This window comes from Anguilla rostrata, chromosome 5, assembly GCF_018555375.3.
Source record: "Anguilla rostrata isolate EN2019 chromosome 5, ASM1855537v3, whole genome shotgun sequence".
NCBI classification, from domain to species: Eukaryota; Metazoa; Chordata; class Actinopteri; order Anguilliformes; family Anguillidae; genus Anguilla; species Anguilla rostrata.
The window spans coordinates 20,623,361-20,635,791 of NC_057937.1; the positions used below are offsets into that span (position 1 = coordinate 20,623,361).

Genomic DNA, 12,431 nt, shown 5'->3' on the forward strand with positions numbered 1-12,431 from the left:
GGAATGGTGGTGTTAAACGCCAAACTGAAGTCAATGAATAGCATCCTCACATATGCATCTCTGTTGTCAAGGTGGGTGAGTGCAAGGTGGGTGGCTGTGGAGATTGCATCTTTAGTGGAGCGGTTAGTCCGATAGGCTAACTGGAGCGGATCTATGTTGTCTGGGATGCTGGCTTTGATGCGTGCCATGGCCAGCCTCTCGAAGCACTTCAGTGCGATGGGCCGGTAGTCGTTCAGACATGTAATGACAGGTGACTTTGGGACAGGAATGATTGTGGTGGTCTTGAAGCAGGTGGGTACTCTAGCTTGTGCCAGGGACACATTGAAAATGTCAGCAAGGACCCCGGCTACCTGTTGCACACACACTTATATGATACTATTTATATGATACTACTAAGTTATTTAAGTGAATGTCTGGTAATGTTCCTTGTGTTGTAGTCATGGTTATGCTTGTGTCATTTTTGTGTTAGGTAGTTGGAGGGTGACCACCCCTCCCACCCCTTTTTCTCCCACCACCACCACCGCCACTCCCCTTCAAAATGCAGGAATGTTATTAGCCCTTCCATTTTCCAAGAATTGTGCTCTACTTTATGCTAGTGTCATTATTCTGTTCAGCTGTTGGAGGATGACCAACAGCCCCCCCCCCTTCATAATGATAATATTAGCCCTCAATTTCACAAGGGTTCCATTGAATATCTTATGATTTTATCACTATTGTGTTCAGTGTGTGACCAGGCACTAGACCCCCCTTCGCCCTGAAAGCCCCCCTCCCAATCCCCACCCCCTCACTAGAGTCATAGCCCTGTATTCCCCATGTGCTCCAAGGAATGATTGTGTAACCATTCTTTGCTTGGAACAATAGCATCACACGTGTAGATTTGTGTAGAAAATCCAGCAACAGGTCAGACACAGCCCAGTGAAGACAACATGAGGATATTACAAGCATTGCAGTACTGGATATAGATTCAGTAGCTACAGATAGGATGTCTGCTTCTGCTTACAGCTTGGTGGGGTGGCATGCCATATACCTATACAGCTTAGAGAGTTTGGCACTTTTCAGGGTTCCCAACAGAAATAACCACAATGACCACAGACTCAGCCTTTAAAAACATTCATTTCTGTACCTTCTGTCAACAGACATATTTCACAAACAACTTAACACGTCCACAGAAAAATCCCCAAGCTTAGGGGATTTTGAGTTTTTGTTCTTTCTTTCTTCTTTTTCTTCCTGCCGATTACATCATCACAAATATCACAAATGCACAAAGTTTCCCCATTGGACATTTAGCTACATCTGTCAATAAAAATAGACACACGCAAAATGGACATATTTAGAAGTTCTACACTAGTGGCTCACTGGATAGCTTGTAGCCCACACTTCAGATAGTTTCACTTTCACTATTTTGACCGAGTTTAAGGTTAGCTACCTTGCTAACAAGTCCACAGACCGAGTGTGTAACGTCTCCAAAATTAATCACCAAAATCTGCATTGTGATTCAGTCCAGTAGGTAACGTTACCAATCATATGGAAACTGATGACTTCTTCATGGCAAGTATTTCAGTTCTCTTCAAATGACAACACTCAAATGCTCCCCTGTGCCATTTTTACTTGTTACCTACATACTTTTAACCAGGCTACTGTAGCTACCCTGAAATGCCACATTTCTAAATGAATGTTAGCTAGCTCTATAGATTCTCTACACACAGACTACAAACAACATTCATTTGTCTTAATTTGTTTAATTTGTGTCAGCTAAGATAGTCGGTATTGTTTCTTGTAACTTGGCCTAATTTTGATATCAGTAATGGCAGGCCTATATTTAGCAAGTTTGAATGAATGACTTTTAGACAGTACTTTTTATGTGTGAGTAATTTGCCATTTTTATATATTGAAAACGTGTTTTTCTTCAGATACAGATCCCAAGAACTGCTTCCTTTTGTATCACAGGGAACAGGTAGAAATGGACACATGAAAAATATAAAAAAGATTATTTGAGGAGTTAAAGAATAATAAGTTCAATGTGTGTGATTATTATCACAACTGAACCATCAAGTTTGAGTTTTAAAACTAGTGCAATATTCTTGCTGAGAATTCTTGCTGGGAAGTGTAATAACTATTTCTGCTACCGCTCAATCCAAATGTTGCATTTTTACACGTCAAAAAGTTGCACCAAAATGTAAAAATGCTAATTTTTCAACATATTTCTTATCAGAGGCCTCCTACAAAATTCAGTTCAATTACATCGATGTCTGGGTCTCACAGGGTTAAACTGTGAAATAACTACCACTGAAATACTGGCACACGAAGGTCCCAAGTCTAGCCTTCATATGGAAGTAAATGCCACCCCCGGTTGTAATGCCAAGAAGTGGTGAAAAAATTACTGTAGGGTTATTATTTGGTGGTTCAGTCTATGGATCTATTTGTCTTGGTCCAGGCTCGTTTGATTTATGAAGACCCTGAGAGACCATTTTTAATGTGCAGTGATATTACAGCCGACAGACTACGGGCCTGCATAGCTTTTGCCAGCTCATGCAGCTTGCTGCATGGAGTCTTGTGGTGCGGAAGTGCAGATTTCATTCTTTAAGTTCCAGGAAGCTGTGGCGCTCACAGTAGCCACTATGCTAGGGACGTGTGAACCTCATCACTGTTGATCGCAGATTAGTGAATAGCGTAGGCATAGAAACACAGTGTAAGACTTGTTCTGTACTTTAAAGAAAATGGTGGAATGTACAGCTTCTCAGTCTTCAGGGCTGTCCATAGGAGCCATTGAGAATCCAGGACTACTGGCCCTTGAGGAGGCTGTAGTGTCTCTAGGCCTAAATCCCAGCCTCATGTAAGAACCTGGTTATGCTAATCATGATCTTTACTGTCCCAAATCTGTTTGTATTGAATTAGATCAAATTAAATGAGCACTGGCATTGAGGATGGTTTTCAGGCCACACGTGTTTATCTTAAATTTTTTTCAATCTCAGTTAAAAAATAAAAAAATACTGAAAGAAGAAACTGAGTGTTTGTTTCCTGTCAGGAATGTCCTGTCCATTGTGGGGGGCTGTTGTACACTGATAAAACCTTTTTCAGTGTAAGATTGCATTTTAATTACTGTCAAAGGAGTGGTATAACCTGCCAGACAAGACCCCCCAAGGGACTTCAGCAGACATTTTGTATAGTACTGGCTGTTTGTTTAGCCTTTCCAGACCATGGTTTCGAAGTCTATTTGTACATATTTGCAACAATAAGCTTGTTTGTTCTTTGTTTGCAGGAATCAGTGTTTAACCAGAGTTTCAAAGTACTTTTTTAAAATCAAAGATATGATAACAGTTGGTCACTTGAGATTACATGTGTATTTATGTTTGCTTGCATACATTTCGCAACTGAAATGGTGCTGATGATATTTTCTAATGATATTTTTATATCTTTTCAAGATACACACAACACAGAGGTAATGGATTGCAGAAGGGAGTGATACGGGGTGGTTGGTGGAAGTCAGTTTGTATTGAAGTGTTACTTCTCTGTGCAATGCAGGGAATTACTGCGATTTGCATGGTGGTCTGTCATAACTAAATTAATATTATTGCCATGAGTGAATCTGCAGGAATATAGGTACTCATGAGTTCCAGGTAATGCTCGCACAGTCACATTAATTGTGTCAATGGTGGTGTGTCTCTCCTGACGTTAATGCGTTGTTCCCTGGCCATTCTCATTCTACTCCTGCTTGGCCCGTCTCACCCAATCACGGCTTCTTTTCCCTCCATTTCTCAAGATCCTCTTTTCAGTCATGCTCGATTTCTTCTCACCATGGAGCTGCTCAGACATGGTCTTCCTGTCAGACGGTCTGGGGATTTAAGCTGTGTAGGCGGGGCTGGGGCTCACCCCACCCCCTGCCCCTGGGGGATGTGTATCTTTTGTCCTCTGTTTATGTAGTTCTGAAAAAGTATTCTTCCCCCATCAGCCTAAGCAACACAGTGCTGATCATTGTAGTTAACAGCCGATCTGCAGTAGAGATTCATCAATAGCACTGCTGGACTGGGGGACCAACGTCAGCCACCTTTGTTTTCTGTGGCCTTCATCAAGTGTGTGTATCTGGCAGGCAAGAGCTCTGATGCTTCGCATTTATCTGGAAGTTCTGTAGCGTCTTCAGGAAATGCACTGCGGTCAGTGCAGGAAGGGGTTTTGCAAGTAAGCCTGACACAGCAATGAAAGCTGAACAAACTGTTCAGTGTATGACCAGCAGGGGGCATCGTGGCTTTGCTTTGGGAGAAAGTGTAAAATATTGTGAAACGAGACGTTGTTTCTGTAAGCCAGCTGACAAATAAAAAAAAGCAAGTAACACATTTTATTTATATGTTTTTCTTTTAATAGGAACGAGTGACCCATATGTCAAATTCAAATTAGAAGGAAAGACTGTTTACAAAAGCAAAGTGATCTCGAAAAACCTGAACCCCATCTGGAATGAGTCCTTCTCCCTTCCCATGCGCAGTCTGGAGCAGAAGCTGCTGGTAAAGGTAAGACTTAGGCACTCAGAGTAGCTGATCTAGGATCAGGTCTCCTCTGTCTCTGTCCTAACTCATCCATTATAACCAAGAAATCAAAACTGACTCTAGATCAGAGCCCGTATGCATAAAACATCTCAGAGTTGGAGTGCTGATCAAGGATCTGGTTTCCTTGTTCGTATCCCAACCTTACCTTTGACTTTGTCTTTCCTTCGATGGGAATGTTGCTGAGATCCACTACTCCCTTGTTAAACCAACTCAATGCTCCTACCCTTTCTTTGTATTCTGTCCTCTTACAGATGCTGATCTCTCAACTCCTGCTGTCCCACTGTCCAGCTATCTGCTTCCTGAATCCCATCCCCTCACCCCTCCTCCATCTCTCCTGACATCCTTCCATTCACCTCCTCTCTGGTGAACTCCTCCCTGTCTGCTTGATGTGTACCTGCTGTCTTCAAACAAGCTTGTTTTAGTCTTCTGCTCAAGAAATCCACTCTTGACCCCTCTGTCATTCACAACTGCTCTTTCCCTTTCTCACTCAAGATGACCTCCTAGACCCCTGTTACTGAAATCACAGTTCTCGAGTGCTGAGAACTGCTGATCTTCCACCCTCCCTTTACCTGAGAGTCAGGTGTGAAGACAGTCTGGCCAATCAGTAGCACTGATTGTTCAGTTAATTGCCTGGGGAAACAGGAAACTAGGGCTGGATTTGTATTTGAGTGTCCATGTCCTGTTACTCAAATGAACACCCTTGAGGTAAAAGAACCGATCCAAACCACTGCCACTCACTTAGTCTGCTGCCTTCCCACGTTCAGCCATCTCACTCCCTTTCTCATCTCCCTCCACTGGCTACCGATACCGCTTTGCATCAGATTCAGAACCTTGGTGCTAGCTAAAGGGCCACTGTGTTATATCTTTAAAAGTTCACCAGACCCTACATGCCAGCAAGACCTCTCAAATGCTGTAACACCTGGGTACCTGCAGTCAGGACAACAGGAACCATTTCCCTCTTCTAATGCAGTCTGTAGACCCACTTCTCCCCATGTCTCCCCTGATGGTCTTTCGCTATCCTCTTTACTTTTGGATTTCCTTTAAGCATACTAATGTTATCGGTATCACTGTGTAGTAGTGTTTACTTTTGTTTACAACATACATTTGTGGTTTGTTAGGTTTACACTTACTGATTATTCTTTTCGTGGTGATATTGTTCTTTTGTATTCCTGGGAGTAACACTGATGCAGAAACTGAGCAGTGGATAAGGGTATGTGCTAAGTGATTGAAATAATAATAATTATCTACTGTGAGCTGAAAGGCCAAACTCATGCTGCATCAGCAGTTTTTGGCAAATTTATGAAAACAGGCCCTGGGCTACCTTTGCTGTTGGTGTGTGTTTACTTGTTAGTATTGCTTGCGTTCTGTAAGTCTGTTTTGCAAACAGAAGCTACTAAGTTAATTCAATAAGAGATTTGGAAAAGTTGTGCAATGGTCACAATTAAACTTGGTCATTTGTCTTTGCATCGTTGAAGGTGTACGACCGCGACCTGACCAAAGATGACTTTATGGGGTCCGCATGTATGAACCTGAGCGACCTTGAGCTGGACAAGTAAGTAACGCTGCGTCTGCATTCACGAGTGGAACTTCTGATAATAGGCAATCAGAATCTGATGTTTTATGGCAGTACACATTATCTTATATTGTACAATATATTGTCCAAAAGCCTGTGTTACCAACACTGAGGATGGAGTACTCAGTACTTTTATACTCATTCCTAATTAATAAATAATATACTGTATATATATAATAAATGATATATTTTTGCAGTGTCTTCCCAGTTTCTCCTGAAGTGGATTTTTGCACTATTCAGGTGTTTCTGTATAATCTAAACATTATCTTGTGATGTACGGCCTGGTAGCAACATTTTAAAGTCTGATTAACTTCCTGAATTTACAACTGACAAATTGTGCTCTGTTCTCCAAACTAAATTTTTTTTCACTAATTACATTACTACTTTTATGTTTTCTAAACTTCAAACTAATAATTTGTTGTCCACAGAACCTTTGACCTTGAAAGTTGAGAACTTACCTTACAGGTGGTAATTTAATTGGTTACTTGGAGAACCAAATTTTTTTTTACAGCATGACATATTTTATACACCATTGTGGCTCTTTTTCCCTTCATTTCTAGGCTACATTATTTGATCAACATTTCTGTTGCATAATTTTGACATTGCCCCACCCCCTCTGCAAAATCTGATAGAGATGTTGCTGCCTTTTCCCCCTGAAGATTTTATTGTATTTTATTCTGCGACAATGTGAAAATGAAATGGCTTGCTTTTCAGTATTTTAGATTTTTCTAATTTTATGAAGGAATTCTGAATCTGTGTTTATGTGGTTCCCTGCTGTTTGCCTAAGAAATTTTACAGTTAGCTACTTATGAAAATTGAAAAGAAATGCTAATGAATTTGGCTGTTAGTTTGCAAATTGGTGAGAAGCACTTTTGAACAGTTCTATGATGTTCTAATTAGATTTACTGCAGTTTTATGAATGTGTATAGTTTATACTGGCCTCTCTTTACAGAACCTGCGAGATGGTGCTCCAGCTGGATGATCCAAACAGCCTGGAGGAAGACATGGGCGTGGTGGTGATTGACACCTGCCTGTCACTCAGAGACGGGGAAAGCGGGCATCTTGTGAGGACCATTGGCTTCCATTAGTGTTGGACTGAAGCCTTTGATTATTTGATTATTCTTCTCTTTTTTGGCAGTGTGCATCTTAGCACTTTTTTCTCTCACTCTCTGTCCTAATTAAAAAATAACAGATTTTTTCACTCTCATCCCAAAGTTATCTTCAAGTGGATTTTGCCTGATGTTTCAGCAGTATGCAGAGTTTTCTTTAAAGTTTAAAATTTTTCCAGAATTGCTGTACTCTCCCCACTTCACTCATGCAGCCTGTACCCTTACTGAAAGAGCGATCTGTTGCATTGGATTGCCATTACTCAACGTTCTTTTTCTTTTGTGTTCTTCCTTTTTCTCCCGGAGCAGAAGTCATCCAAACTGAAGAAGAGCATAAGGGTAAGAGATACATACGGACTTCAGATGGGCGATTTTAGTCAGACGGTTGTATTCCTTTATTGTACAGAAGCTTTCATTATACAGAGTGGCTTACAGGACATAGGCCATTGTGGCAAACAAGCTCTAGTGTGGAAGACGATGTTAACTACCAGCACCTGAACAGAATAGTCTTTATAATTGTACATATTAAGAACAACGCTGATGAGACTCTTCACAAGTGAATGACATTTGACATCCGCACGGACAGTTGACATCATGGTCTCCACGCCAATCTATTACAACAGTGTCATTTTGTTCTGATAAGTATGCTGTTACTGTAACTTTCTTGCAAATTATTGTCTGCTTGATCTCTTGCTGTAATGTTGATATACTGTCACACTGTTGGCATCACAGAGAATTACATTTTAAAGAGTTCCAGTAAACCTTCTGGCCCCATTTACACTTGTTCTGTTATACATGAACATATATTCAATTAACAAATCCTATATGCATGACATTTGGCGATTGCAGTTTACATGCAACAAATATGACATGGAATTGGATTTTTCTGAATTACATTTCAAATTAATCTGGGACAGAACAACTAAACACACAGGAAGTGTTGTGCAGTACATTAAAAATCAAGTGTAATAGGACGGCAACATATTCTGTTTATCAGATGTACAGATTAGATTGCTTGCGAGTGTAAATGGGGCCTTTGTTTGAATATTCTTAAGGTTGCGATTTAAAGATTCCAGGGTGCTGCAAGCTTGCTAATGCCTAGCAGTCTCACCATGTTGAAGTTTGACAGAAGCAAAGCTACCACTCAGCTGTAACTTTACAGTAGTACTGTGAGAGAAAAGTGCTATGTAACCAGTAATTGACTACCTTCATACCTACCTTAGTCCTCTCAGAAGTGCCTTTCCTGTCCTCTAAAGCACAGTGCTTAACTTACAAAGGGTACTGTTACACACCAAAGCCAGTGTTGAGGCATTATATATATAATTTTCTTTTTCAGCACAAGGGGGCAGTAGATCGTAAGAGCTGGAGACAATTTTCAGAAACCCATGTGAAGTTTTCCTCAGGAAAAGGAAATAATGTGCACCGATGAGTTTACATTTTTCTCCTCTGTTATTGGCACACCAGGCTGTCTGTTTAAAGGATGTATTTTTGGGATGTAAACTTGCCACATGGTGTTGTTTGCATTTTAGTTTAGTACAAATAAGAGGAAATGGTTGAGCTTGTAAGATGCTGCTTAATCTCTGTTTAAAGCAGTAAGCTGTAAATATAATGGGAGGCAGTGAATGTATTTTCAGTTGATTATCTTTGCTGGGGTTATTCTGCAGCATCTCTGACTGATTGTGCATCTGCTCCACTCCCCTCAGGCTGGTAGATGAATTTGAATTTGATTTTAATTAGATAGATTGGAAAAAAATCAGCACAGTCAACAGACAGAAGGATGGGTGTGTTCAGAAAGGCATAGGCACAGTGCGAGATCCCGCCCACCCCTGGAATGAGCGCTATAGCGCTTTGCCATCGTGCTGCAGGCTGTGATTCTTCTGTATGACGGCCAGGAGAGGCACCTCAAGCTCTGGGCCTGCCTCCATAAGGCTTTTCAGTGAAACTAAGGGCCCTTTTTACTACACTGAAAGAGGGGCCATTTCTTTACAACGAGCACCATTTTAAAGCGCTTAAATATTGTTGTTGTTGTGGTTGTCTAGACACAGTGTAGATCTTACCATTTATGTATATATGTCTTATGTCTTTAGTCATCGGTACTTTGTCTTGTTGGAGATGTTTCACTGTTCCCAACACTGCACAGGAATTTAAAAGTAAATACGAAGCACGTCAGGCCTAATGGAGACCCTCTTCAGTGTGCAGCAGTAGCAAGGTTATAGCGCCTTGCAGCTGGAGTAGCCAGTAGCCCTGGTGGAACAGGGGCGTGAGAATCGTATGCTTCACTGTTTGAATACTTCTGTATGGCCGTTTTACCTGAAAGGCGAGTTCCGCCTGTAGAAACGAAAAGACAGCCCAAAGACAGCCGAAGGCACTGATTTTAGCTGCTCCCATTTCTTAACCTTTCCCCTCTGTGAATACCTTCCTCCTTCACTACAGTTCCAGCCCAGAGATGGTGCTTAGCAGCTGTCTGTGTAAAATTTAAGGGTTTTTTTTTTGCTCTGTGTGTGTGTGTGTGTGTGGCGCATGTGTTTGTGTGTGGGTGCATATGCAAATACACTCACCAGCCACTTTATTAGGTACACCTTGCTAGTACCGGGTTGGACCCCCCATTTTGCCTTCAGAACTGCTTTAAGGTTTGATGTGTTGTGCATTCACAGATGCTCTGCATACCTCGGTTGCAACGAGTGGTTATTTGAGTTACTGTTGCCTTTCTATCAGCTCGAACCAGTCTGGCCATTCTCCTCTGACCTCTGCCATCAACAAGGCATTTTCGCCCAGGGAACTACCGCTCACTTGATCTTCTCTCTTTTTCGGACCATTCTCTGTAAACCCTAGAGATGGTTGTGCGTGAAAATCCCAGTAGATCAGCAGTTTCTGAAATACTCAAACCAGCCCGTCTGGCACCAACAACCATGCCACGTTCAAAGTCACTTAAATCACCTTTCTTCCCCATTCTGATGCTTGGTTTGAACTTCAGCAGATCGTCTTGACCATGTCTACATGCCTAAATGCGTTGAGTTGCTGCCACGTGATTGGCTGATTAGATATTTGCGTTAACGTGCAGTTGAACAGGTGTACCTAATAAAGTGACCGGTGAGTGTATATGTGCGTGTATATGTAGGAAAGGGAGAGAAGAGCATGTCGTTTTTCAGGTGTATTTTTTATTTGATTCATTTAAAATTTTTTGAAGCGGCGTAGTACAGATATGACAGTCTGATAATTCCCAAGCCATCATCCAGATGCTGGGTTATAGTATCGCAGCTGTTGAGCGGACAGGGCTTTCGGGGCGGGCGGGGCCCCTGTTTGTGGGGCTCATCCAGCGTGCCCCATGCTGTTCCTCCATATGGAACCAATCCTGTCCCCCTTTCACTGCTAAGAATAGCCCATCTTTCGGGGGCCCCGGCACTTTAAGTGGAACTGTTTTATTAGCCGACAAGATAGAAGCACATCCAAGATAAACACTTTGCATGATATGACATGGCTTGGCTGGGGATTAGATCTTTCTCTCTCCTTCCCTCTCCTCCTCGCCCACGCTCTCTTTATCTCTGTCCCTCCCTCTATCTGGTTTTCCCCCTCATTTATCAGGGATGGGTATTTGTAGAGGTGGAATAATTTATTTCTTGCTAATGCGAGTCCTTCTGATGTGCTTTGATCCCTGCTGGAGTGAGTGGACTCCCACATTTGTGTAACCTAACAGGAAGTGGGGGTGGCGGGGTGGTTGTGGTTGTGTGTGTGTGTGTGTGTGTGTGTGTGTGTGTGTATGTGTGGGGGGTGGGCTTTTTGAAGCCACCATTGAGGAGCCGAGCGCACTGCGGAATCAAAGCGGCTGGGAAAGTATTACTGCCCCGTCCCTTGATTACGGATGGCTTCCTATCGCCTGGGCCGCCGCCATGTTCCCATAATTAGAAGACCAGCTTTGTGATTTCACTCGCCTCCTTTTCTTTCCTCTCCTTCTCTTCGTCTTCCTCTCTTGCTCCCTGTCTCTTCCCTCTCTTTCTCTGCGAGACAAGTCTCTTACAGACAGATTCAGCGTGCATGTAGAAACGGTTCTTTTACTTGTAGTGCCTTCTGGAGTCTGATTTGTGCTGCTCTCCCTCCCGGGGCCACGCCCTCACACCTAGTTTCCCCTCTGCTGTGGGCCTGCTCTCCCTCCCAGGGCCACGCCCTCACACCTAGTTTCCCCTTGCTGTGGGCCTGCTCTCTCTGCCAGGGCCACACCCTCACACCTAATGTCCCTCTGCTGTGGGCCTGCTCTCCCCCCCAGGGCCACGCCTGCACACCTAGTGTCCCTCTGCTGTGGGCCTGCTCTCCCCCCCAGGGCCACGCCCTCACACCTAGTGTCCCTCTGCTGTGGGCCTGCTCTCCCCCCCAGGGCCACGCCCTCACACCTAGTGTCCCTCTGCTGTGGGCCTGCTCTCCCCCCCAGGGCCACGCCCTCACACCTAGTGTCCCCTCTGCTGTGGGCCTGCTCTCCCTCCCAGGGCCACGCCCTCACACCTAGTTTCCCCTCTGCTGTGGGCCTGCTCTCTCTGCCAGGGCCACACCCTCACACCTAATGTCCCTCTGCTGTGGGCCTGCTCTCCCCCCCAGGGCCACGCCTGCACACCTAGTGCCCCGCTGCTGTGGGCCTGCTCCCCCCCCCCCCCCTTAGGGCCACGCCCTCACACCTAGTGTCCCTCTGCTGTGGGCCTGCTCTCCCCCCCAGGGCCACGCCCTCACACCTAGTTTCCCCTCTGCTGTGGGCCACCGGAGTAGTGGCTCCCTGTCCTTATAGTGTAGAGAGCAGGCATTAGCTGGCAGAGCCTGTGGAGTTTGGGTAAAGAGGGAGGGCTCCCCTGGGTGGGGCGGGGCCTCACGCCCGTAAGCTCCGCCTCACACCCCTGTCGCGGTTCGTTCCCAGGCAGGGGCGTCGCCGCAGAGCCGGCGTCTGTTCGAGGCGCACAGGAAGAGCCAGCTGTGGAGCGCGGTGGTGGGAGTGACCCTGGTGGAGGGGCGGGACCTGCCCGAGGATGGCCCGGGGGAAGTGTTTGTGCGCTGCAGGCTGGGCGACCAGAAGTACAAGAGCAAGGTACCGGCCCCCGACTGTGCCCCCACCCCCACACGGACGGTCTGAGCTCTGCCCCAGGCTCTACCTTGTGTTCCAGTCCAGCAGCATAGCCTGCACATCCACCCAGCTGCAGTCTCCTCTTACAGGCACACAGTCTCTCTCTGACAAAG

At 44.4% G+C, this 12,431-nt stretch overlaps 1 protein-coding gene across 2 annotated transcripts in view; it reads left to right on the forward strand.

Moving 5' to 3' along the window:
- LOC135254967 (multiple C2 and transmembrane domain-containing protein 2-like) overlaps nucleotides 1-12,431 on the forward strand; it is a 78,595-nt gene that overhangs the window by 26,832 nt on the left and 39,332 nt on the right. For both annotated transcript variants that reach the window (XM_064335606.1, XM_064335607.1), the window contains 5 exons: nucleotides 4,360-4,502; nucleotides 6,014-6,090; nucleotides 7,064-7,175; nucleotides 7,527-7,556; nucleotides 12,115-12,282. In XM_064335606.1, coding sequence (XP_064191676.1) covers nucleotides 4,360-4,502; nucleotides 6,014-6,090; nucleotides 7,064-7,175; nucleotides 7,527-7,556; nucleotides 12,115-12,282 — 530 coding nt within the window. The remainder of the gene's footprint in view (nucleotides 1-4,359; nucleotides 4,503-6,013; nucleotides 6,091-7,063; nucleotides 7,176-7,526; nucleotides 7,557-12,114; nucleotides 12,283-12,431) is intronic.